General features: G+C 46.1%; 1 protein-coding gene across 1 annotated transcript in view; it reads right to left on the minus strand.

Moving 5' to 3' along the window:
* Positions 1-319: 319 nt before the first annotated feature.
* Positions 320-23166, minus strand: part of ME3 (malic enzyme 3) — a 136550-nt gene continuing 113703 nt past the window's right edge. Inside the window, exons 7-14 of the mRNA XM_050898636.1 lie at positions 18529-18638; positions 5853-5950; positions 4526-4639; positions 3749-3854; positions 3025-3167; positions 1936-2109; positions 1410-1508; positions 320-582 (exon numbers count right to left, since the gene is read on the minus strand). Of these exons, the coding sequence (XP_050754593.1) occupies positions 421-582; positions 1410-1508; positions 1936-2109; positions 3025-3167; positions 3749-3854; positions 4526-4639; positions 5853-5950; positions 18529-18638 (1006 nt within the window). The 3' untranslated portion in view covers positions 320-420. The remainder of the gene's footprint in view (positions 583-1409; positions 1509-1935; positions 2110-3024; positions 3168-3748; positions 3855-4525; positions 4640-5852; positions 5951-18528; positions 18639-23166) is intronic.

The following is a 23166-nucleotide window of genomic DNA, read 5'->3' on the forward strand; positions in this document are numbered from 1 at the left end:
CGTGTGCGAGGGATGATCACGCATACAGCTGCCACCATGGAAGTGCGGCTCTGAGCTTCCTGCGGGCGCTTCCACTAGGAATGGGACTCTTTGCTTCTGAGGTGGCCCAGGTAGCTTCTCCCGAGGCAGCTGAGCTGACAGCCAGGCAGTATGTTAAACAGGCAGCAATATGCAGTGCTGATGGACTGGGATGGGCTGCAGCCATAGGCTGTCTCTCTCCTTGGAGTACTGACTGCCCAGCTTGGACTCTGTTTTATTCCCTACTGATACACTCCCACAGAGAAAAAACAGCAGCAAGTAAAAAACTATTTGGATTAATTTACTTTTATCATTCTGCAAGCCTGGGGGTGCGTTTATGTCGGCAATGATACGAACCACGGGAACTGATGGTAAAAATGAGAAAACAGTTCTCACAAAAACTTATACATCTTGTGTTTGCATGGCTGCGGGGGGCCACCTGTAATCATCAATAACAAACGAATCGTAATCAGGACTGTAAACGAGCCGTTTCACAAAGGCTTCCTTATCTGCTGGCTCAGGGTACCAAGAAGCAAGACCATGCTTGTAGGCCCAGTCAACAATCTGCAAAAAGATAAGCAAAATGAGCTGATGAAACAATGTTGGTACGTTATGAAGTTGAAATCAACTGCTGTTTGGCCCTGGCTGTATTTTCCCTCTTTCCTCCCCTCAAAATTGTGTCCTTTTTTGCTTTTTTCTCTTTGTGCAATTCCCTGAGTCAGCTGCACTTCAGGCCTTGGGTGAGGGAATGCAAGCCACCTGCAATTACTGGCTGCTTAGAAATATATGCCCTGGCAAAATGGTTGGAGTGTGCAATTAAAGAAGGAGAGCAGCTCTTTAACCACCTCCGCTCACACCCTTAAGCTCCTCAGCTACATCGTGCATCCATCAGTAACTCCTAGCAGACCAATGTGATTCTCAGTGGGTGTCCCCTGAACGGGAATTACAAATTTGATGTATACAGGGCACCAATCCCACAATTAGACAACAAGCCCAGATCTGGAATAGTATTTAGGTACTCAGGCCCCTATCAAATACAGGAGGAGAGGTTCCAAAATAGCAATTTGGAACCTAAAATCTTGTGGCAACTTGTGTCATGTTTGAATTTGACCCTAAACCTGATTTTTTGAACTGCTGAGCACTCACAGCTCCAAGCAATAAAGCAGAGCTTTGTGAGCTGTCAGGCACCCAGAATCAGAAGGTATATTTCACATTTGGGCTTTAATGATGGGAGAAATCAAAGCAGCAATTCTGGCTGGAAGGATTCCTGAGAATCATTGCTTTAGGCTGCAGAATAAGTTGAATTAAAAAAACACCAAAGCAAAAATGATGCCAGGGCAACTCCTGCCCTCCCTACCACAGACAGTGGAAAAAAAAGTGGAAATACTCACTTTCACAGCGATTTTGAGAGACACCTCTCTGATGCTGTCCAAGGGAGGATAGAGTCTTCCTTCTGCAAGATTCTGCTCTGTCACCTCGGCAGCTATAGACTAGAAAGAAGAGAGAGGTAGTTTACAGAGGTGGTCTCAAGCACGTACCACATTCACTAGCATTACACGATATGTGGCTGAAACCTCACCAGCGGCAGAGCTGGGACTAGTTCTCAATGGGAACTGCTGAACTATTCAAAATACATGTGTGTATACATTTCATTACAGACTTAAAACTGGAGCCAGAATGGTGGAAGTGCTGTGCCAGGGCAGCAGTTGTGGAGAATGAGGAGAACCCTGTCATGGCTACTGCACCTCTGTAGGTGCAATGGAAGTGTGAGCTGTCCCTGAGACTGGGAAAGGCTGCAGCTTTTTGCTGAGGCTGTGCCATTTCCACTCAACGCATTGCCCCAGGCCAGGTTCTTGAAAACACCTGAAGTAGGTGCATGTGCCTCTTATCATCTTTTTAAAAATATTAGTTGGAAACCTCTGCTGTGATGAGGAAGATATCGTCAGAGATGTGCCGGACGCCGCAGGCAATGACTCCCAGTGCCACTCCTGGGAAGACGTAGGCGTTGTTTCCTTGGCCAGGGAAGAAGGTCTGTCCGTTGGGCAGGGTTACCTTTGAGAATGGACTCCCACTTGCAAATATTCCCCGGCCCTGATCAAAGACGGAGAAAGAGGCATCCAAATTCAGGAGAGAAGTCTTACATTTCTGCTGCTCGCCATGATCTGTGCTCAGGGGACCCTGGTGACCAAGTGGACAAATCTCCAGCCAGTCAGCGAGAAGCATCTCCACTAGAGCCATCTCCAGTTGACACTTCTGGAGGGCCTAGTCCCCAGAGCCATGAACAGATCCATGGACAGGGCCACTGAGCACTGAGTGGGTGTTTGCACTGCCCAACTGCAAGTGCTCTGAACTTGGTGAGAAGGAGTCTCTCCTCCTTTCTATCAACCACCTATGGAGTGTGAAGAGAGACTTGTGGGATAAAGATCTGTGGGCTGTGTGATTGCTCTAGCCAGCAGCAGGTGGTGGGGAGGGCAAAGGGGCGAGTGAGACAAGGCCTCCTCTCTCACGCCAAGTCAATCCACATGACAATGATTCTTCAGAGACATTGGGTCCAAGTCGGGTGATGAAACCATTACATAAACAACTAGGTTGGCAAAACACAGGGGACAGTAACCTGGGAGGATGGGACATCTCAGACAGCTATGGGTGAGGGAGGCAAACGCTTTCTTTAGAGGATCACAAAGTAATTCAGGCTGGTAGGGACCCAAACTCCTGCCCACAGCAAGGTCAGCTATGAAATCAGACCAGGTTGCTCAGGGCTTTATCCAGCCTGGTCTTGAAAACTTGCAAGGACAGAGACTGCACGAGCAATCTGGGCCCCTGTTCCACCTCCTGACTCGCCTCACAGTGTGAAAGTTTTTCTTTATGACCAGCTTGAACCTCTCTTATTTCAACTTATACCCGCTGTCACTCGTCCGCCCATCATGCACCACTGTGGTTTCCTTGGTACAGTCATGGCCTCAGCGTACCCAGAGCACCCAGCTTCCCTACGCTGAGCTCCAGTACCTCGGTGAGGCTGTAGCACTGCTCCGCTGTGCACTCCGCTTTACTTGTGGGGTTGCTCAGGGCAAACACGATGGGCCTCTCATTGAAGGCTGCCATGTCCTTCAAAACCTTCTCAGTGAAAGCTCCTGCAACAGCTGCGACACCTAAAACAACAACAGCAGAGTGAGTCAGTGCTTTCCGACTGTCTGACTTCAGTGCATTGGGCTGATCCCTCTTTAATGCCTCTATTGGTAAATGAACTGTGGGAGGGAACAGGCTCCATCTCTGGAGATGCAGGTGGGAATGTTTCTTTCTCATATTATGGCAAGATTAAAAGCCTGTCTCAAAATAAAGCCCTCCGCTCCTCTGGGCAGAGCGGGGATCAGTGTTTAGGCCAGTCTGGCTGCAGCACTTTGCCTCCCAAAGACCTGCCCGAGCTGCCTGTTGTCATCCTCGTCCTGCCCAGCCTGCCAGGGCCATTTTTGCTGCCCAGAGCCCCAGATCCTGCCTCCCCCAGCACCTCCCTCTACAGCCCTGTCTGGGAGGGCTCCTGCAGCTCCAAAAGAGAGGAAGCCTGTGCCCCACAGGCGAAGGGGAAAGGATGTGGAGAACTCAACTGACAAAACGGGGGTAAAAAAAGCTCATTTCGTTTTGACTGGGAGAACAAAAAGAGACCCTGGAAGAAAGACAGAAACTCTCCTAAGAACTGAATTGACGTGAAAAGGTCGTGCTAAGGGAACTCCACCTATAATTGCTGTAGGCTTCACTTTCTGCACAACCTCTTCCAGCGTGTTCACACTGGGGTGGTCCTGGGCAAACATTTCTTTCTCATGGTTCAGGTGGCTCCTGCCCTGTGAGGAAAAAGGAGTCGTCAAACTTTGGTCTGTTGGCAAAAGGTGGAAACATAACCTAGTAACAGTTCATTTCATCTCTTGGCCCTCTACCTAAACCAGATGCCACAGAGCAGGACCTCAGCATCAGCCAGTCAGGCACTGAGCTGTTGGTGTAATGTCACATGGGGCTGGACTCTGCTCCTCTCACCCTCCAAAATACATGGATTGTGTGGAGGAAGGATCTGGCTGCGAGGGCAGAGAAGTTGTACACGTAGCACAAGTCTCCTCAAGTTTGAGGGGGGACAAGGGCAGAGGCCCTGAGGACCCAGGGAGCGCAGAGTAGAGCTGGGCCAGGCTGGATCACTAAGCAGGGCACAATGTTGCTGTTGTGATACCCGATATGACATGCAAGACTTCCAGCACTGCTTGAGACCATGGCCAGCAGTGTATCCTACCACTTTAGAGCCCCAGCCCAAAGCGTTGCCTTCAGGGCAGCCAGTGCTGCTGGTACACTGTTGTCACCATGAGACCTAGGCCTCTGAAAGCAGGAACAGCTCTGCTGACACCAATAAAACTGCAGCCCTTACTCCAGGGCTGAGCAGGGGTCCAAGGTATCTGCCCGCTCTGGCCTCTCTCTAGCTTGCAGAAGGTGGCAGAGGAGCGGAGCTCAGCTCTGGAGACAAATTTACCTTCACAATCAGTCCCTTGGAGTCCACCATCCAAATTTTTTTGATGGCATCCTCTCGTGAAATTCCTTCCTTTTCCATGGCCATGAGGATGAGATGAGCTATGCCCATTGCAGCCTGGAACACAGTATATAAACACTTCATTGGGGTATCATCATCTTTTGCGGGGGAAGATTTTAAATGAGAGGTGTGTTGGGTCATCCCCCAGCACCGCACAAAGCAGGGAGGCTTTCTGCTCCATGGTTGTACAGTGCCGTGGCATGGGGCTGATTTTAGCATTGTAGTGCTGCCATAAATAAGAAAAACCCCAATCATCCAGCAGAGCAGGCTGCCTGTGAGGCTGGAGCAGCGGAGGTGGTACCTTGACAGGTAGAGGCTGTCTCCATCATTTAAACCAGCTGCTGCAGGGGAGGAAAAGGGGCAGACACTGAACAAACATTGGTGACACCAGTACAGAAGAACTCAAAGCAAAGTGGGATTGCTGCATCTGAAGTACTGCCAAGAGGAAAGTCCTCTTCTCCAATTCCTGCCTGAGGAAGCAGCCCTGGACATGCTGTGTGTGTTAGTGGTCCTACAGCTATGCCTGGCCCCCCTGCCCAGATGGAGACTAACAAGGCAGGAGGGTCTCTGTGCCACTGAGACGGTGACCAGCACAGACATGTCTGCCAGGAGGGGTGGAGAAAGAGACCAAACAATCTGTGTTTCACAGAGGGATAGACAAACAGTGAGTAACAGACCTTCCCAAAGTCCCACAGGTGGGCGAGAGCTGAGCCAGGACCTGGACCAACGCCTTTAGTCCACAGTCCAGGCTTTAGAGACTTTTTTCTCCCCCTCTCTCTTTGAGCAAGGCGCCATACAGACTACCTGACTTCTGCCATGGGGGCAATACGACTGACTCCAAAAAGTGAGCTTATGTTCTTACAGTTCTTTGAGTCTGAGTCCTTTTGACTCTATTGCTAAAGAGGCTCTGGTTTACCCTAAATACCAACCCTGAGGACTCAAACCAGCCTCCTTAATGTCCCTGCAGCACCATGCCTCCTAAGGGACTTCCCTCAAGGTACTTAAAGCCCCACTGACACATGGGCAGCCTCGTAGCATCCAGGAAGTCTGCCCAGGTCTCACGGGCCAAGAGGTCGCTGAAAGATTGTTGGCAAGTTCTGCGCAGCAGCCAGATCCACCTGTGGGGCCCGCTCCTGCCCAGTGACAAGGAACCTACTTCTGTGCTTTGTTTTCATGAAGCCAAGCCTTGCAGGAAGTTTCATGGTTGACTTTTCTCTCTCTAAATTTGAATTTGGATCATATTTAGGAACAAACTCAAGAACATTCCTACCTCTCCAGCTCCCTGGAAAACAAACTTATGGTCAGAGAGCTTGTTCTTTGTGATCCTTAAGGCTGCAAAGATGCCAGCAACTGCAACAGACGCAGTGCCTGAAAAGAGAGAAACACCATGAGATGGACATCCTGGCAAATGGATTGTCTACCCTACTGATATGCTGTTAGAAACCTCGTGGTAGGAACCATTCTCTTAGATCCTGTCACTACAGGATCAGAGTGCCTTCCCTGCTCTGAAATATTAATCCTCAGAAGACCCCTGCAAGGCAGGAGAACACCAATTTCCCCTCTATATAGAGTCAAAGGGACACTGAATCCTAGAATGCCAGAAGTTACTACTTAACTCCCAAGGGTTTAAGATGCGTGTGACTTGTCTAAGGTCACATAAGACATCTGTAGCAGAGTGGTGGTCTGAACTTGGGCACCCTTGTCACAAAATCCTCTGTGATCATGGAATTACCATCCTCTTCTCATTTACCTTCACAGCCCCGCACCACCTTCTCTTTACTTCCCTGATACTCTGATATGCTGACTCAGAGCCATCATGCCTTACTGCCAAGCATTAAGGAGTCATTGAGAACATGAGCTGGTCCCAGATTAGTGAGCAAGAATCCAGTATATGGAGAGCAGAGTCCTGCTGTTACAGCCATTGCGATATGTACAGCTTTCCATCCATCAAGGGACGCAGACATCTAGACTGAATAAACCTGCCTTCACCCCACATCAATCATATATAGTATTCATCTAATGTCCTATCCCAGGTGAAGGAACATGGTGGGAAGAAATCAAGTAAGGCATAGACTAATGAGGATTCAGGCACTGGTGGTATCTCAGGTCACCTGGGCAAGCTGGATACAAGTGTTAAAGGTGAGCTAGGAATGAAGGAGGCAGTTTTATCACAGAATATCTCAAATTGGAAGGGACCCATAAGGGTCATCGAGTCCATTAGTTTTATTCCTCCGCATTTTAAAGGATACCGGTTTGGATGTGCCCCGGCTCTGATGCTGTCCCCAGCTCTAATGCTGGTCTCCCCATTCTTATCTTCAGAAGCTTTGTGAGAAATCAGGGAGTCTACAAGTAACAAGTCTTGTGTGGGTGGTCATGGGTGGGGCGGACAATGAACCCTTTTAGGCTAATAAACCCAATTTCACCAGATTTTCAGAATTTCCTATTTTCCTGCCCATTTAATCAGCCAGTGCATCAGGGTTTCAATCAGCCAGTGCTTCATGAGACCCTGTGCAGGGTCCTTAGGGCCTGGGGTGCTGCCAAGCATCAGTGAACAGCCCGGTTGGGAAACTGAGCAGCTCATGAGCAAAGCATGACCAGGAGCAGTGAAACCAGCAGATGGTGCTGCCTCATCTGTCAAGGACCGAGAAAATAAATTCAGCTTTACGTGCTCCTTTTCTTTAGTGCAAAAGCCACAGCTAAACTAGAAATCTACTGGTATATCATGGCATTAGAGAATGATTTACTCTCTCATTATTTCCATGCAAGCAGAAAGCCTAGTGGGAGCACAGTTACTCTGGCAGAGAAGTAACTTTTATTGACATGGCTTATTTTGCTTTGGGAACCTATATAAGCTACTCTGACAAAGAAAATCTTTATTGGCCAGACCAGAAGTGTTTATCAGTATCATTAGCTCACCAACATTTTGCGTTTATAACTCAGATGAGTTTAGTTCTCCAAAAATTAATAATTAGTGCCACTTAAGAGTGATTCCGGTTTAGCAGAGGTGGCAGCGGCCACATTCCTGCAGCAAATGTTAGCACCGTGGTGTCCATGCACAGGCACACTGGTACAGACTGGCAGCAGCATCATTTCTTACTCATGAGGGCATTGCAAGCATCCATGTCTTAAACACAAAATGGACTAGACCAATAGTTGGTGGCTTCGTAAGCTTCTTTCTTGCAATGAATCACTTCCCACTTGCTTCAGCACCAAGGATGAATTCCCTTCGTTAGCTCAGAAAACAGTTTGTATCATTTTATTTCCAGACCCAGACCATCTGAGTTCAGTCAGTTTAAAAGGGAGTTGATGGGGAGGGAACCAGCCACTGAGTGCTCTGCTGCTTCAGTATTAACATGTCAACTCAGACAACTGAAGGATGTATATGAAGGATTTCCTCTTGCTTCTCCTGCACCAAATCTCTGCCTTTTTAAGCTGTATTTAGAATAATGTATTTACCTGGCAAAATGCCATGCCATCGGACTAGAAAAATTACAGAGGAAGATAATGAAATCTACGGAATCTAAAGGAACACCAGATAATTGCCTAGTTTTTAGATTTTGCTTTTTATGGGTGTCACATAGCTAGCCCATGCTCACTCTCTGTATTTCGGTAAGTCTATAATCAGCAGGACTGTTTGGCTTGCTGCCATGCCAGATGCTAAGGATGGGACTCCTCTAAACAATCCTGCTTATGCTAAAGCAGACACCTGAACTGGGTCAAATGAAATGCACCCTAAAAGTGTCACCACCACCACAGTTTTTTAAGAAGAGAGACAAGATAACTGGGATACATGTAGACACTTCTATTGCAGACATCTAAACTGTGGAGGAAGGGATCCCACCCTGGCAGTTTGAACTGCAAAGAAGTAGGGAGGGACCAAGGTCCCACAGTTGTCAGCGATGCCAAGCTTGTGACATGCAGAAGAATATGAACACCTACGCATACGCTCACACATGCTCACACGCTATCATCTCCCAGGCTTACTGTGCACAGAAATCCCCAGGCTTACTTTGCACAGAAATCCCCAAATCCCCGTGTGGGTGGGAGTGGGGAATGGATCAGAGGAAAAAGTCCAAAAGTGGAACAATTACAGTGCGATAGTGTAAGTGTCAGGTCACAGCATAGATGCCTGGAAAGTATTTAAAAGAAAGAAATGTAACTGGAGAAATATCTTGTTTCTCTTGGTCCTGACCCAGGCAAAATGGCTTTATACCCTATGATTGTCAAGAAGACTGATGGGACAAATGCTGCTATCTGCAAACCCATTTAAATGGAAAATGCTCGTGGGACATGCAGCAGAGGGACTCGAGGTCTTTTTAAAGATGTTACTAGCAGGAATTTGAGAAGTGGGGTGTACGGAAAGAAAGGGTGCACGGCTTCAGTCTGCAGAGCAGCGTGCATTTTGCAGAGTGGAGACCTGTGGGACTGGGTGTGCCGTTACTCATTGCCCTGCACTTGCACTGCAGCTCTGACTAACAGCAGGACTCTTCAGCTCTGCCATTCCTAATCCTCCTCCTCTCTCTTCAATGTGTTTCTAATCCCTCCATGTCTCCCAAACTGCATCTCCCCCCATTACTCAAGTAACAAAGTTACTGTACCTTGGCCTCAGCTCAATATTTTTCTTTGATAATTACAATTTCTGAGCATGGAACAACAGAGCATCTCTGTGGAGGAGAGTTCACAGCTGGTTCATGTAAGGAACTGGCTAATCATTGTGCTTCAATTCTGAAAAGACCACAAAATGAGATGGGGAGGGGAGAACCCCTCACCATGAGTTGTGGCAAGAAAAAAACCAAACTACCCTTCAACATGTTGGTCTATCTGTTTTCCAGAGAGATTGAATGCTGCTATTGCAGATAACTACTTCCTTAAGTAATTAGCAAGAGCCAGCTTGGCTGGTCTGTATCTGAGGTGAGATATGGAGGGGCACAGAGAGAAGAAAGGAAAATGCTCGCAAATCATCCCGTCTGTCCAAGACTCAAAGTAAACGCTCAACATAATATCACAAAATAGCAAGCAGACCTCAGGAGTCTCTCTGGGGAGTCCAGAGCAACAAGACCAGCAAAGAAAAGAGGCATTTAAAAGTAAGGTACACTCAGGAAAATGGCCATCCTTGTAGGAATTAATCTCTGACACTCAGGCACATTCAGAATATTGTAAAACATTAAGGAAAACCCCTCTGAGGTTGATGTTCCACTTGCACTAGTGTAAGTAAGAACAAGCCCCAGTAGATGTCAGTGGAGCTACACTGGAGCAAGACCCGGGGGAAAGGATCTGCTCCACAGCCTCAAGATGCTGCACAGATGGAAAAGGCTGCAGCCGAGAGGCACCCATGCCTGGAGACCTTATCCGTCCTTCAGAGTGGGGAGAGCGGACAGAGGGGCGAGCAGCTTCGCACATGGAGTTACGGGCAGCGCTGGCAGGAGTACAACAGGGAAGGTGCTGCCTAGTGCCAATGTCAAGGCTGTACCGCGTGTGGCAGCACCCAGTGGCTAAGCAGAGGACATGGGGGGAAGCGGGGACCCTGTGGATGCTTTCGGGCAGGAGTCCACCCATGCTGAGGGCTGGCACTGCCCTGTCACCTGGCCCGGGCGCTGGCTGAGCGGAGCAGAGCATCACCACCATGCCGAATCCTTCTGATAGCAGCAGCGATGGGAGCACGCAGCCACACCACTGCCTGTTTTTTCATACAACACCTGTGTGGGTGATTCCCCCTTCTCCACAGCACACTGGTGGAAGAGATGGCCAAATTCAGCCTGATCTTTTATTTTTTACCCTTGCCCCGCCTGCTTACACTTCACCCCGTCAAAACCATGCCGAGATGAGGGCCCAGGGAACAGCAAACACCAGTTTAACAGCTCCAGCAAAGGGCAGCCAAGAAAATATATCTAAATTTGTGGATGCAGAGGAAGCATAGGGCTTTTCCAAATCCTGGTTCGTATTAACTCGCTGCAGCAGTTCCGCCTGTTACTGGAAAGCAGAGTGGAGCCTGTCCAGATCCACTCCAAATACACAATCAAAAGTCAAACACAACAAAGCTGAAGCAAAAAGCTGCCGAAGTGTTTGCAGCTCAAGGTCTTCACCTCCATGGCTGCGGGCTAGTGTCAGTCTTCCCCCAAAGGGCCTCTGTAAGACATTAAGAAAATAAACCTAGAAATGGTGTGGAGCAAGTCAATGAGAACAGCAGTAAAACGCAAAGCATTGATGCTCAGGGAAGGAACTTGCTTTCTCCACTAGCAGATTTAGGGATACTGGTGGCCCAGAAGAGGCGGTGGTATGGTGAAGAGCTGTCTGACAATGGAGATGCAGAGCTCATCTTAAAGTAGATGCCTAATATAGGTCATCTCTAGGTGCCTGTTTTTAATCCTTCCACTCTAAAGTGCTTGGACTATACAGTGCAGCACCTTAAAAATACGTCGCAGCACTGCCCTCACTCCCGCCTGCACAGAGTGCCAGCCAGCACGCAGGCTGTGCCAACGGGCAGACCGAACCCCCTCGTCCACGAAGGCAGAGGCTACCAGGCAGCTGCCAGCACTCTGCAAGAAAGCATCCCCGTCCCCATTGCAGCAGTGGAAACCCTGTGGATGCTGTTTTATACCAACAAGCTAAACCAGGTCAGAGCACAGCCCTGTTCTTCTGTTCATTTTGCCTCCTTAGCCTGGACTTAAAGATCACAGACAGCTTAACACAGAGGTGACGTATACTGTTCTTTACTGCAAAGGAGGAGTTTGCAATGGCATCCAGTGAACAAGAAAAACAGCGAACAAGAAAAGCAGGAGAGGAAAGGGGACCAAACGTTGCAATCCCCAAAATGACAGAAGACACAGGCCCGATCTTTAGGGCCCTGCACCACTAAGTCCAAGACACTGAGGCCCATTTACACCCAGGAGTTCATACTGTTCTGATCTGGCTTGTTTAGCAGTCAATGTGTGATTTAGACACAAGTCTAGGAGCTGGCCCTTAAATAGTTAATGTAGTAGCATCAAGGGAAAATGCAGGAGCCTCTTCTGCTGCAGGGCACAGCAGGTCTGAGAGGGCCTGGTAATGGTGAGCCCCTACGGGACTGAGAACATCTCCACATCTATCTTCAGGCCGGGTAAATCCCCACAGGGAAAGCGTGCTGCTCAGGAGCTGCCTGGCAGGACACAGCCTGCTTTGTTCTGCAGCAGGGTATTGTCCCGCACTCCCTTCCTATTGTGCTTCCCCCCCTCCTTAGTTTCCTGTGATAATTACTGATGCATTTTCCACGCCAGCTGAAACAACAAAGTAAGATACTGTACCATTTTAATCTGCTGAAATTAGTTAACGCCGAGCCAAAAACTAGCTTCGCTTGCTTCTCACAGCACATGGAAACGTGCCTGCAAAATAGGCCATGTTTGCACGTGACTGATTTCTAACTTGCCCAAATGTTTGAAGCCGCTCAGATTTGCAGCACTGGAGTCAGCCTGTTCCCAACCTCAGCTGAGGTCTGGGAGCAGTGTTCCTCCAGGCTGAGACACTGTTTCCTGAAGTGTCCTGGAAAGGTTATGGAAAGGTTATCTGCTAGGATAATGAGAAAAGGTGGTTGGTGGGTCAAGAGATATTTTGAGGCTCATCAGCACTCACACATCCAACAACAAAGGGGAATCATTGCTCTAAGGACTGGGAAAAGACTCGGAGAGGTTCTGCGAAAGTAATGACCCCGTGCATTGCCTGTAGACTACTTTAGTTGTGGAGGGACTATGGAAATACAAAAGGCTGAGTGTTTTTAATGTGGCTAGTGATTTGGGGTTTCCCATCTTGAAGTGCCTTGAAGAAGTCTCATTTGCACGGTGTAGGTGTTCAGCCTATTTTAGAAATCCTGTCCGTTTACAGCGTCTCAAACTGGATACGGATATATCTGTAACACTCAGACTGGTGGTTCTTTGAGAAGCTATCAATGTTATATCAGGTCTAGTTTTAAAAGACTGCTAAAGATGCCCAGAGCCAGGAGATAGTAGGCTTTATGCTTCTGTGCACTATTGTCTCTGCCCTGCCCATATGTGCGAAAGGCTTCTGAATGACATGATCATACAATTAATTAAATAACGTGTTAGAGATTTCTTCATTTTTCTGCAACTCTGACTAAACTTGCAGAACAACTTCTGCTGTTCAGTACGGAGTAAGCAATCTACACCTGAAGAATTCATGTTTGATATGTGAATATGGAGGGTAACACACTGATCAACCAGCAGAATGAACTTTTCATAGAAAAAATAAGGTTGGAAGAGATGCCTGGAGGTCATCTAGTCCAGTATCTGCTTAAAGCAGGGCTAGCTTCAAAATTAGATTGCTTAGGGCCTTCTCAAAGGATAAAAGTCCCAAAGCTTTTCTGCACAACTTGTCCTGGTGTTCAACCACTCTCATAGTGAATAACATTTTTGTTATGTCTGATCAGATAACTGAACCATGATACTAAAGGATCTCTGTTGCAGCATAAAGATTTCAGCTCAGCAAGCCGAGTCAACCAATTCCAGTCACAGGCTCATGCATCTGATGCCACTTCTGCTTAGCCCAGGGACAAACTCCTCCTGATTCTTTGGTTACTCAGTGGATATCTTTGAAGGTTGCGTTGGAATTAGACACACTCTTTACCACAAGACAGTGACGCATGTGCACACAGAGCCCTAGTCCCATGCTGAGAACCTTAGGGGTGCAAATTTACAGGACTCCTGCCTATTTAGCAGGGATTATTCAACAGATGAAGTCCATGAGACCTGATGAGATACAGCTAAGGATGCTGAGGTACGTGGCCAATGGCATTACAGAGTCATTCTCTGAAAGGTTTTGGTAATTGGGGAGATTCTTAATTCCTGAAAAAGGACAAATGTCACACCCATCCTCAAGAAGGGCCAGAAGAAGGATCCAGGGAATTTTAGCTCAGTCAGCCTAACCTCAGTACCTGGGGATTACAAAGCAAATCTTCTGGAAGGTACGTCTAGGAAGATGAAGGTGACTGAGAACAGTATGGATCTCCCAAGGCAAGTCATGCCTGACCAACTCAGCTGCCTTCTACGAGACAACTGGCTATGTGGACAAGGAGAGGGCAGCAGGTGTTGCTTTCCTTGACCTGCATGAGGCCTTTGAAATAATCTCCCAAAGCATCCTTGTAGCCAAACTGGAGAGATACAGACTGAAGAAGTGGACTATCAAGTGGGTGAAAAAGTGGCTGGGCTGCTAGGCTCAAAGTCTTGTGGTCAGTGGTACAAAGAGGCCAATACTATTTAAGTTCTATTAACAGTCTGGATGATAAGACAGAGTGCACCCCCAGCAAATTCATGGATGATTACTGTCCTGGTTTCAGCTGGGATAGAGTTAATTTTCTTCCTAGTAGCTGGTATAGTGCTGTGTTTTGGATTTAGTAGGAGAATAATGTTGATACCACACTGATGTTTTCAGTTGTTGCTAAGTAGTGTTTATACTACGTCAAGGATTTTTCAGCTTCTCATGCCCAGCCAGCAAGAAGGCTGGAGGGGCACAAGAAGTTGGGAGAGGACACAGCCAGGACAGCTGACCCAAACTGGCCGAAGGAATATTCCATACCATATGACGTCATGCCCAGTATATAAACTGGGGGGAGTTGGCTGCGGGGGGCAGATTGCTGCTCGGGAACTAACTGGGCATCGGTCAACAAGTGGTGAGCAATTGCATTGTGCATCACTTGCTTTGTATAGTCTAATTCTTTTAGTATCATTATTGTCATATTATTATTATTATTATCATCATTGTTTTTCATTCCTTTCTGTCCTATTAAACTGTCTTTATCTCAACCCACGAGGTTTTTTTTTTCGATTCTCTCCCCCATCCCACTGGGTGGGGGGAGTGAGCGAGCAGCTGCGTGGTGCTTAGTTGCCGGCTGGGGTTAAACCACGACAATTACAAATTGGGGATAGTGACCGATAAACTGGTGGGCATGACTGTCATTCACAGGGGTCTCAGCAGGCTGGAAAAATGGGCTCAGGGAAACCTCATGAAGGTCAGCAAAGGCAAATGCAAAGTCCTGCAGCTTTGCAGAAGAACACTTGGGGGTAATGGTGGACAACAAGTTGAAGATGAGCCAGCAATGCGCCCTGGTGGCACAGAAGGCCAACAGCCTGCTAGACTGCATCAACAGAAGTCTAGGCAGCAGGTCAAGGAAAGTGATCATTTCTTTCTATTTCAGCACTTTTGAGGTCATCTCTAGACTAGCATCTCCAGTTCGGGGCTCTCAGCACAAGGAATATATTGACAAACTGGAGCAAGTCCAGAGGAGGGCTGTAAATATGACCAGGGTGTACAGAGGACTGAGGGACCTGGGTTTCAATAGGCTGGAGGAGACTAAAAGGGCATCTAATTTCTCTCTACAACTACTTACTGAGTGTTTGTAAAGAAGCCAGATTTTTCTCAGAGGGTCACAGCAATGAACACAATGTTGCATCTAGGGAAATTCCAATTAGATATTAGGGAAAAAAAATGCACAAGGAAGATGAAAACTTTGGAACAGGTAGCACAAAGAGATTGCGAATATCCATCCTTGTACCTATTGAAAATTACTTGGCTGGACAAGGCTCTGAGGAACCTGATCTAATGCCAAAGTTGGATCTAAGTTTGAAATCACCTTTTATTTGAGTGAGGGTTGGGTGATGTCCAGAGGTCCCTTCCAAACTAACCTCTTCAGTGATTTCATATATTTGCTTGTATGAAGCAGGAAGCCAGAGATGCCTGTCTCAGGGATTCACAAGACTTGACACCTTTGTAAGACTTTTCAGTTGTCTACTTTCGGTTTCTCAGTGTGCACAATGAAGTGGAGCAAAGTTACAGTAGGAAGAGAAAGAGCAGGATCTAAAGCATTCTCATGTCCCTCCAATTTCATATGTGCTTCACTGCCTGCCCTGGTACTTTACTGGGAAAAAGGAAGAAGTGACAATCAATTTTCTCCCGTAGAGCTGAAATTGAAGCTGTTGCCCCTTGCATGAACCCAGACAGAGCTGGGAAAGGACTGATGTCATCACCCCCACAGAGGAAGGAGAAGCACTCCCTTAATGGGGAGCTCCCATGCGTGGGCACTGCGAGCCAGCTCCTGCTAGCTCCCAGGCTAATGGCTTTCAGAATAAGAGCAATCACCTCGTCCCGGTTTGTGGTACCTGGCAGGCGTCCCACTCAGCATCAGCAGGCTGGCTCCAACTGGAAGGGGTCTGAGTCACTTCAATTCTCTGGGGTTAGGATGGATTTGGCAATACAGTAATTTGTGTGACAAAAAAAAAAGTAGGCGTTAATATTTTAAACTGCCTTCTGCTCGTGTAGGCCCTGGGGCAGCAAGAGGGAGGCCTAAGGGAGATTAAGTGGAGCAATTTATACTTTCTTCCCACATCTTGTCAGTGTGTGTGTGTAGGCACATTGCATTCAGAGTCCCACTAATCAATGGGCAATAGGTTTAAATTAGTATAGCTCAGGCCTGATCTAACTTGCACTGTTTGTGCCTAAGATGTGTTTTTAAATCAATATACTTAAAACAATGCCAGCTCAGAAGCTGGGATAATTCAGGCTTCAGGAGGTCTGTTCCTGCCTGACTTGAGTAAAATGAATTAGGCCTGCTTAAAGAAGGCTTCGTATAATTCTCATTAATCATTTAAAACACAATTTGCATTGAACTCTCCCACTTTTCTAAGTAAGCAAGTCATGAAACACAGCATGTTAGAAAAGAGAGAGCCTGAGGCAAAACCAAAGAACAGGAGGGTGTAAGTGAGAAAATGGCACTTCCTACCTTCCTCATATCATCTAGGGATACAGAGTGGTATATTAGGGTGGGTAAATCAGACTACTCATCCCAGGTTCAACTCCGTTAATCTCTGACATGACTCCAAGACAGAGTTAACTGAGCAGATCCAAGTTACTTCAGCTTCCCAAAGGTCCTCAAAATGCATTCCTGACTACAACCCTGGCTTGGAATCCCATTTTCTTTCTGACAGCTACATAAAAAAGCCTGAAACAGTGGCTTGCTTCCCTTGACTCATCGCTTGTCTGTGCAAAAGATCAGCAGGATTTCTTTCCTTATCTACTACTGTGAAACCAGTGCCAGCCAGATGCTTTATTTGAGAATATGAGGGAGTTTTACTAGTAAGAGGTAAAATCCTCTTATATGAATATATGAATATGAGGGAGGTTTTAACAGGTGGGACTCCAGAGAATTTTCAGGGGACTTGACATCTCCCATGCACCATGACAGACATCTAACTGGGGAGAAGCAGACAAGGTCCATTTTATGGCAATGCTGTTTTACAGCATCCTCCTGGATGTGGTTTGCCTCTCCGGGGGAGTAATTTCCAGGAACTGTCTGAGACATTCAGCTATGACCTATGGCCAAAAAGAAACTAAAAAATACAGTCTCCTGCTTCCCACTCAGAATCTTCTGTTTTGCTTTAATATGCTCTTTTTCTTCTCTCTGTCAATCGAAGAAACCATTCCAATTCACCAAGAAACCTTTCCCATTCACTCTAGTTCCCCCAAGAAAACCTACGTCCAGGCCCACAGATCTGCCACGTTGCCTGGCCTCTTTTCCTTTTGACTGCCGAGTCCCCTTCCACTTGTAGAGAGAGCAACTAATCCAAAATAAATCTTTACATCATTGGCTTCTTATTATGGGCTTCATCTGTCCATCTCCAGAAAAGTTTGAGTTCTTGGTTCCTCCATTCAAGACTTCAATTAAAAAATGTATCTATCTATCTCCTGTGTTCTCTTTTTCTGTGCTCCTCTCTCCACTGAAAGCTTTTGTAGGTGGCAAGAACACCTAATGAGTCTTCTTGTACAGGAGTATCTATCTCACCTTCTCTGAAATGCCTCTTCTGCCTCTAAACCCTCTTCATGAAAGTGTCTTTGAGCAGGACCATGCATCTCATTACACCAACCATATTCCCACAAGCCAGGGTCTTACTCCTTCTTGTGTCATGACAGATATGAACAACCTGCTACACACACTGCCAAATATTGCTAGATGGGCAGCAGATGCAGAAATAGTGCTGGAAAGTCTGCTCACAAAAGAACCAGCATTGTGTGAAAAATGACACTGGCATTTCTTTCAGTCTCTTTCAAGTACAAGTGAGGATAAGCCCAACCGACTGCAAATAATTAAATCAACAAACCTTGGAAATTTCTGCATGTTGCAAGCAGGACTAGACAAAAGAAGAAAAGATGAAGGGACTCACAGGAGAAGAACTGGTTATTTGTAATCACTTGGGAAGATCCTGTCCCTGTTGGGTGGGCAAACAGCCCTTCCAATGGTTTAAAGCAAGGTCAGCACCGGGCCAGGATGCCACCAATATGCAGCTTGCATCCCTCTGCGCATTTGAGCAATTCTGCTGACTGCTGAGCCTCACAGGGCCTGGGAAACATGCTGGTTATAGCCCCAGCTTTGCTGCTGTCATTTCTGTTTGGTGCTGGAAGAGTTATGTTAACCACTCTAGGGGAGAACATATCATTTCTCAGATTACCGTGGAGTTAGCATCCATGGAGAGGAAAGAAGCTGGTTTACCTTTTCATTTGCGCATGTAATAAGGAGGATAACAATAGAGGGACAATGCCAGGATCAGCTAATGTCCACCTGGCTCATGGAAACTGAAAGCCCTGGGTAACTGTTAAAACGCCATCATTGTTTTAGCTAAATTATAGAAAATTAATGGAAGTCTCTAAATTACCTTAATAATCTAAAGCACATGATCCATTTTCTCCTTTGAACAACATTTCTGCAGTGAACAGCTAAATTCCTAAAAACAATGGAGACTCACTTTTCAACTTAGACTTCTGTGCTTTTGTTTATATTTTTAAATGCTTATGTATAAACTCTAAAATTTATCACACATCTGAGTATTGTATAATAAACAGTCTTGCGATCTTAATCACCTTTCCTCATGACAAGGTGAAGGTTAAATTTGCATTTTCCTAACAGTACTTACCCTGAATATCATCATTGAATGTACAGTATCTGTTGCGGTATTTATTGAGGAGACGAAAAGCGTTAGCATTGGCAAAATCTTCAAACTGGATCAGACAATTCATGCCGTACCTGCAAGTTAAAGGGTAATTAAAAATAGATAAAAGTATTTCCACAACATAGGACGATATATACATCTTTTACCAGGACAATGTAGCTAGAGACTCAAGTGCAGAGATAAAAGTATCATAAGAGAAATGTATCACAGTAACAGCAAACAGGATTACACCCTTCCCAAGGTCCATACACTCAGAAATGTGCAGTCACCAAGAATAAATTGTATTCATAATTCAAAGGTCTTCTTAATATGTATACCTATATACCTACCTACCTACATATATATATATATATATATATATATGCATCTTTGGACTACTGGTATGACAAATTTTCAGTGGTGTATTTACTGAGGAGCTTCTCAAAGTGAAGGAGATGCTCTTTTGCAATGGTTATTGCAACTGCCATGTTGCACTACAGCAAATCTGACTGCAAAGGGAACCTCAATGGGACACCACCAAGTGCCCTCTTCAACTGTAGGTGACCAAGAGATGAGAAAAAACCTGCTTGTAGGATCCCATGGACTCAGTGATTTCATAGGCACATTTTTGTGCTTTGGAAATGTTTCTCTCCACTGAGTTGCTTTGCAGGAAACCAGCACGCAATGACAGCTAGTGACCTGTAAAGTCAAAAGGCAGGAAATAATTGCAAACTTTCCATAATTGTCCAGTAATATCAGGGCAAGTGTGCAGTTTCTAAAAGTTGGCTAATATTCAGTCTGCTCCACATCTATACACTTTCAGCACTTTGTATGACTCTGGGCTGCATTAAAGCTTTGCGAATAAAATCTAAAAGGGCCATAACTACTCTTTTCTCTCACATAAATGTGATAGGGCAGTGGGAGAAGCTCAGGGAATGAGTAATGCAACTATTAGCAACCTCTGGGCTGCGGGCAGGTGAAAGGGCTCTAAATAGCTGCACTGTGTTAGAAACCTGAGCCTCTCTGGGACTGTAAGCACTGCAGAGGCAGCGTCACCTTACATACCTCCCATTCAGACTTTCCTCCTTTGCCACTGAAATCTGAGGTAGGGGACACCCCTGCTTTAAACTAGAAATTGATACTGGATAAAACATGCTCCATTTGAGAACCGTGGCTTCCGTCATATAAAGCTCTTTTCATGGCACTCGCAGTGCGGGCCGTCAGGCTGTCCTGGGAGGGCCTTGAATTTTTTATTATTATTATTTTCCGTTTCAAGTATGTCTGTCAGCAAGGAGACAATGATAAGCACATGCATTGTGCTCCTTTATTTGTCCGTCGTGAGAAACTCTCACTTCATAAACCCTCTGGTCTCAAAAAGGGAAAAGGGTTGGCTCTTACACTTGCTTCGCATTCTCTGTGCTTGCCTTTAGAAAAGGACCACAATGGGGACAGACTTTTTGGTAGGGCCTATAGCAACAGGACAAGGGGTAATGGTTTTAAACTAAAAGAGGGGAGATTCAGACTAGATATAAGGAAGAAATTTTTTACGATGAGTGCGGTGAAACACTAGAACAGGTTGCCCAGAGAGGTGGTAGATGCCCCGTCCCTGGAAACATTCAAGGTCAGGCTGAATGGGGCTCTGAGCAACCTGATCTAGTTGAAGATGTTCTTCCTCATTGCAGGGGGGTTGGACTAGATGACCTTCAAAGGTCCGTTCCAACCCGAACTATTCCATGATTCTATGATTCTATGAATGGTTTTAGAGCTGTGTACGACTCTTTTAGATACAAAGAGCTCAGATTCAACTCAATGCCTCCCTCCAGTTAAGTCTCTGTGCTGGTTTTGGCTGGAATAGAGTTAATTTTCTTCACAGTAGCTAGTATGGGGCTACGTTGTCGATTTGTGCTGAAAACAGCATGGATAATACAGAGATGTTTTCGTTACTGCTGAGCAGTGCTTACACTGCGTCAAGGCCTTTTCTGCTTCTCACCCCACCCCACCAGCGAGGAGGCTGGGGGTGCACAAGAAGTTGGGAGGGGACACAGCCGGGACAGCTGACCCCAACTGACCAAAGGGATGTTCTATACCATATGATGTCATGCTCAGCATATAAAGCTGGGGGAAGAAGGAAGGGGGGGATGTTTGGAGTGATGGCATCTGTCTTCCCAAGTAACTGTTACGTGTGATGGAGCCCTGCTTTCCTGGAGATGGCTGAACACCTGCCTGTGGAGGGGAAGTAGCAAATGAATTCCTTGTTTTGTTGGGGTTAAACCACGACAGTCTCCCAATATCCTACTAAGCTTAATATTTGCAAAATAATATTAATATTTGCAAAAATTTCAATGAAGAATGAGGTGCTTGGAGTCTTTGTTGAATCAGGGACACAGAAGCTGTGAAAACTTTTCTATGGGGTTTGCAATGCAGTGTCATCCCCAGAGGGAAGTGTCGCTGCTCCTGTCCCCAAAGAGCAGCAGAACGGTGCACGTTCACCTTAGAGAGCCATGTATGCAGAGACCCCTGACTGCGTACAGCACAGCTCCGTGCCAGAACATGGTGCTGTTTCCTTTCTCCTGGGCACCTTTCGGCTCTCTTCAGCTTCTCCTTTGGTGACGCTGGGAATGGATGTGGCACACCTACAAGGGAGGACATGCCGCAGCGGGTGGTTTTCTTCCTGGCTAATGTGGAATCCAGCGACTGAGGGCATCTTCAATTTATCTCATGTGCAGTCTGGGTACCTTCCTACTACCTGGGTACCATACAAGATGGACTACCATGCCCAGTCCCCACCGTATATGGCCCCCCCATCTCTCCTGAAAGAGAATACAGTGCCAAGGGGTTAAAAATTGCTTTCAACATTAGTCTATATTTATTGTGTGCCATCCGATAGATCCTACTTTATGAAGTATACTTACTCCCCACTCTGCAATGTCAGAGTCCAGTGAGCCCTTTCTAGGTAGGCAGAGGCAAGCATGACTAGTCATACTGGCCAGAAATGCAGCAACTTCTTGTCTTGTTTACTGTGCTGAAAGGAGCAACAAAAGAGCCCTGTGCAATATCCCTGTTGTAGCTGCACCACAACTCTCACCCTGGGTATGGAGGTTTAGGCATGGATTTTCCAGGGGACCAAAACACTTTGAAATTCAGCAGGATCTAGATGCTCAGGTGGGGAAATTCCAGCTTGCCATACTTCGAGGGGAAAAAAGCCCCAGAAAAGGGACTGGACGACTGCTCCCATTGGTTTTGTGACTTTGAACAGGACAAATTCTTTCCTGTACGACAGGCCACGTTACACAGCCTAACAGCAACTGGAGTCTATTGAAATTTTGCATTTCTTTTTGTAAGATGCTCTTAAATTGTCCTCAGTGTCCTGCTAACTACAAGTTACACTGAGCATTTGAGGGCCAGACTGCCTATGCGCTTTAAGCCTCCCCACTGCACATTCTGGCAGCTATCACGGAGACATCCAGTATCAAAATTTCTTCTGAAATGCTGAGCAATACTCTGAAAAGCAATAGATGAAGATTCCCAAGTCTCTTTCTCTCTGTAAGGTCTTGGAAGTCAAAATGAACACTGTGGATATCCAAGGAATTTGTGCAAATAAACAATACAAAAAGTGCCTGTGAAAATCAGTTTCCAATGGACAATCCTCTTACCCATTGTTTGAATGTGTAAGGAAAATAGGCTAAGAGGGAGATGACACACCATCCAGAACATCTGCTAACATCTCACAGCAAAGAATTAGCAAATCTTTAAGCAACTTCAGTTGCTATAGAAACTATTTCTCTAACACCAGTCTTATTATTTATTTGTATCACTGAGGAAGTAACATTACTGACTTGCTTAATAAAATCAATGATCTCAGCCAGCATTAATGTATGTGTGACCAGCTCTCCAAAGAGCGTAAGGGTAGGTGGGTGGGTTTCCCTGACTACAGACTCAAATTTGCAAGAGTATTAACCTGAACATTTTTTTTTTTTTTCTCTTTTGAGCACAGAATTCTTTCCTCACTTCACATTCGTGGTCTGCAGCATGAGACAGTGTGCAGTTACTTCAATCTATTTTTGTCTTTGATCATTTTTTATTAAGCAGAGCACAAGGAAAGTACAGTGGCCCATAAATACTTCATTTCTCTTCCTGCCCCTCAGTATGACGGGACAGTGCTGGAATGCAAACTCTTTTCACTGAGCTATTTTTTTGAAGATTGTTTTCTTTTTCTCTGCAATATGTCCACTGAGCTTTTCAAAGTATAAACCACATTTTTGAGCCTACGTGAGCCTTTGCATAATGTGAGAACTAAAGTTTTCATTAATAAAGACCACAAATTGGTCACGGCAAGACCCTAAGACTGGATACTTTAAATGAAAGAACCAAATATTTCAGACCCACAGTTAAAGATGGCAATCTCGGGATGATGATCCTAGTCCTCAAGGACTACCCACCTTACTGGGGTTTTGCGAGGACTTTAAAGAACTTGTGCTGCTTGAAGTCACTGAAATTAAACATTAATTAGGCACCTGACTTACTGAGCCATCTTAGAAATCCACCAGTTAATGCTTACTGCTCTTTCCTAACGGTACTTTGGTGGCTGTGTGCAATACTCCATCTTAGGACGACCTGAGCAGC

The sequence above is a fragment of the Gymnogyps californianus genome, chromosome 1 (genome assembly GCF_018139145.2).
Source record: "Gymnogyps californianus isolate 813 chromosome 1, ASM1813914v2, whole genome shotgun sequence".
Taxonomy (NCBI): Eukaryota; Metazoa; Chordata; class Aves; order Accipitriformes; family Cathartidae; genus Gymnogyps; species Gymnogyps californianus.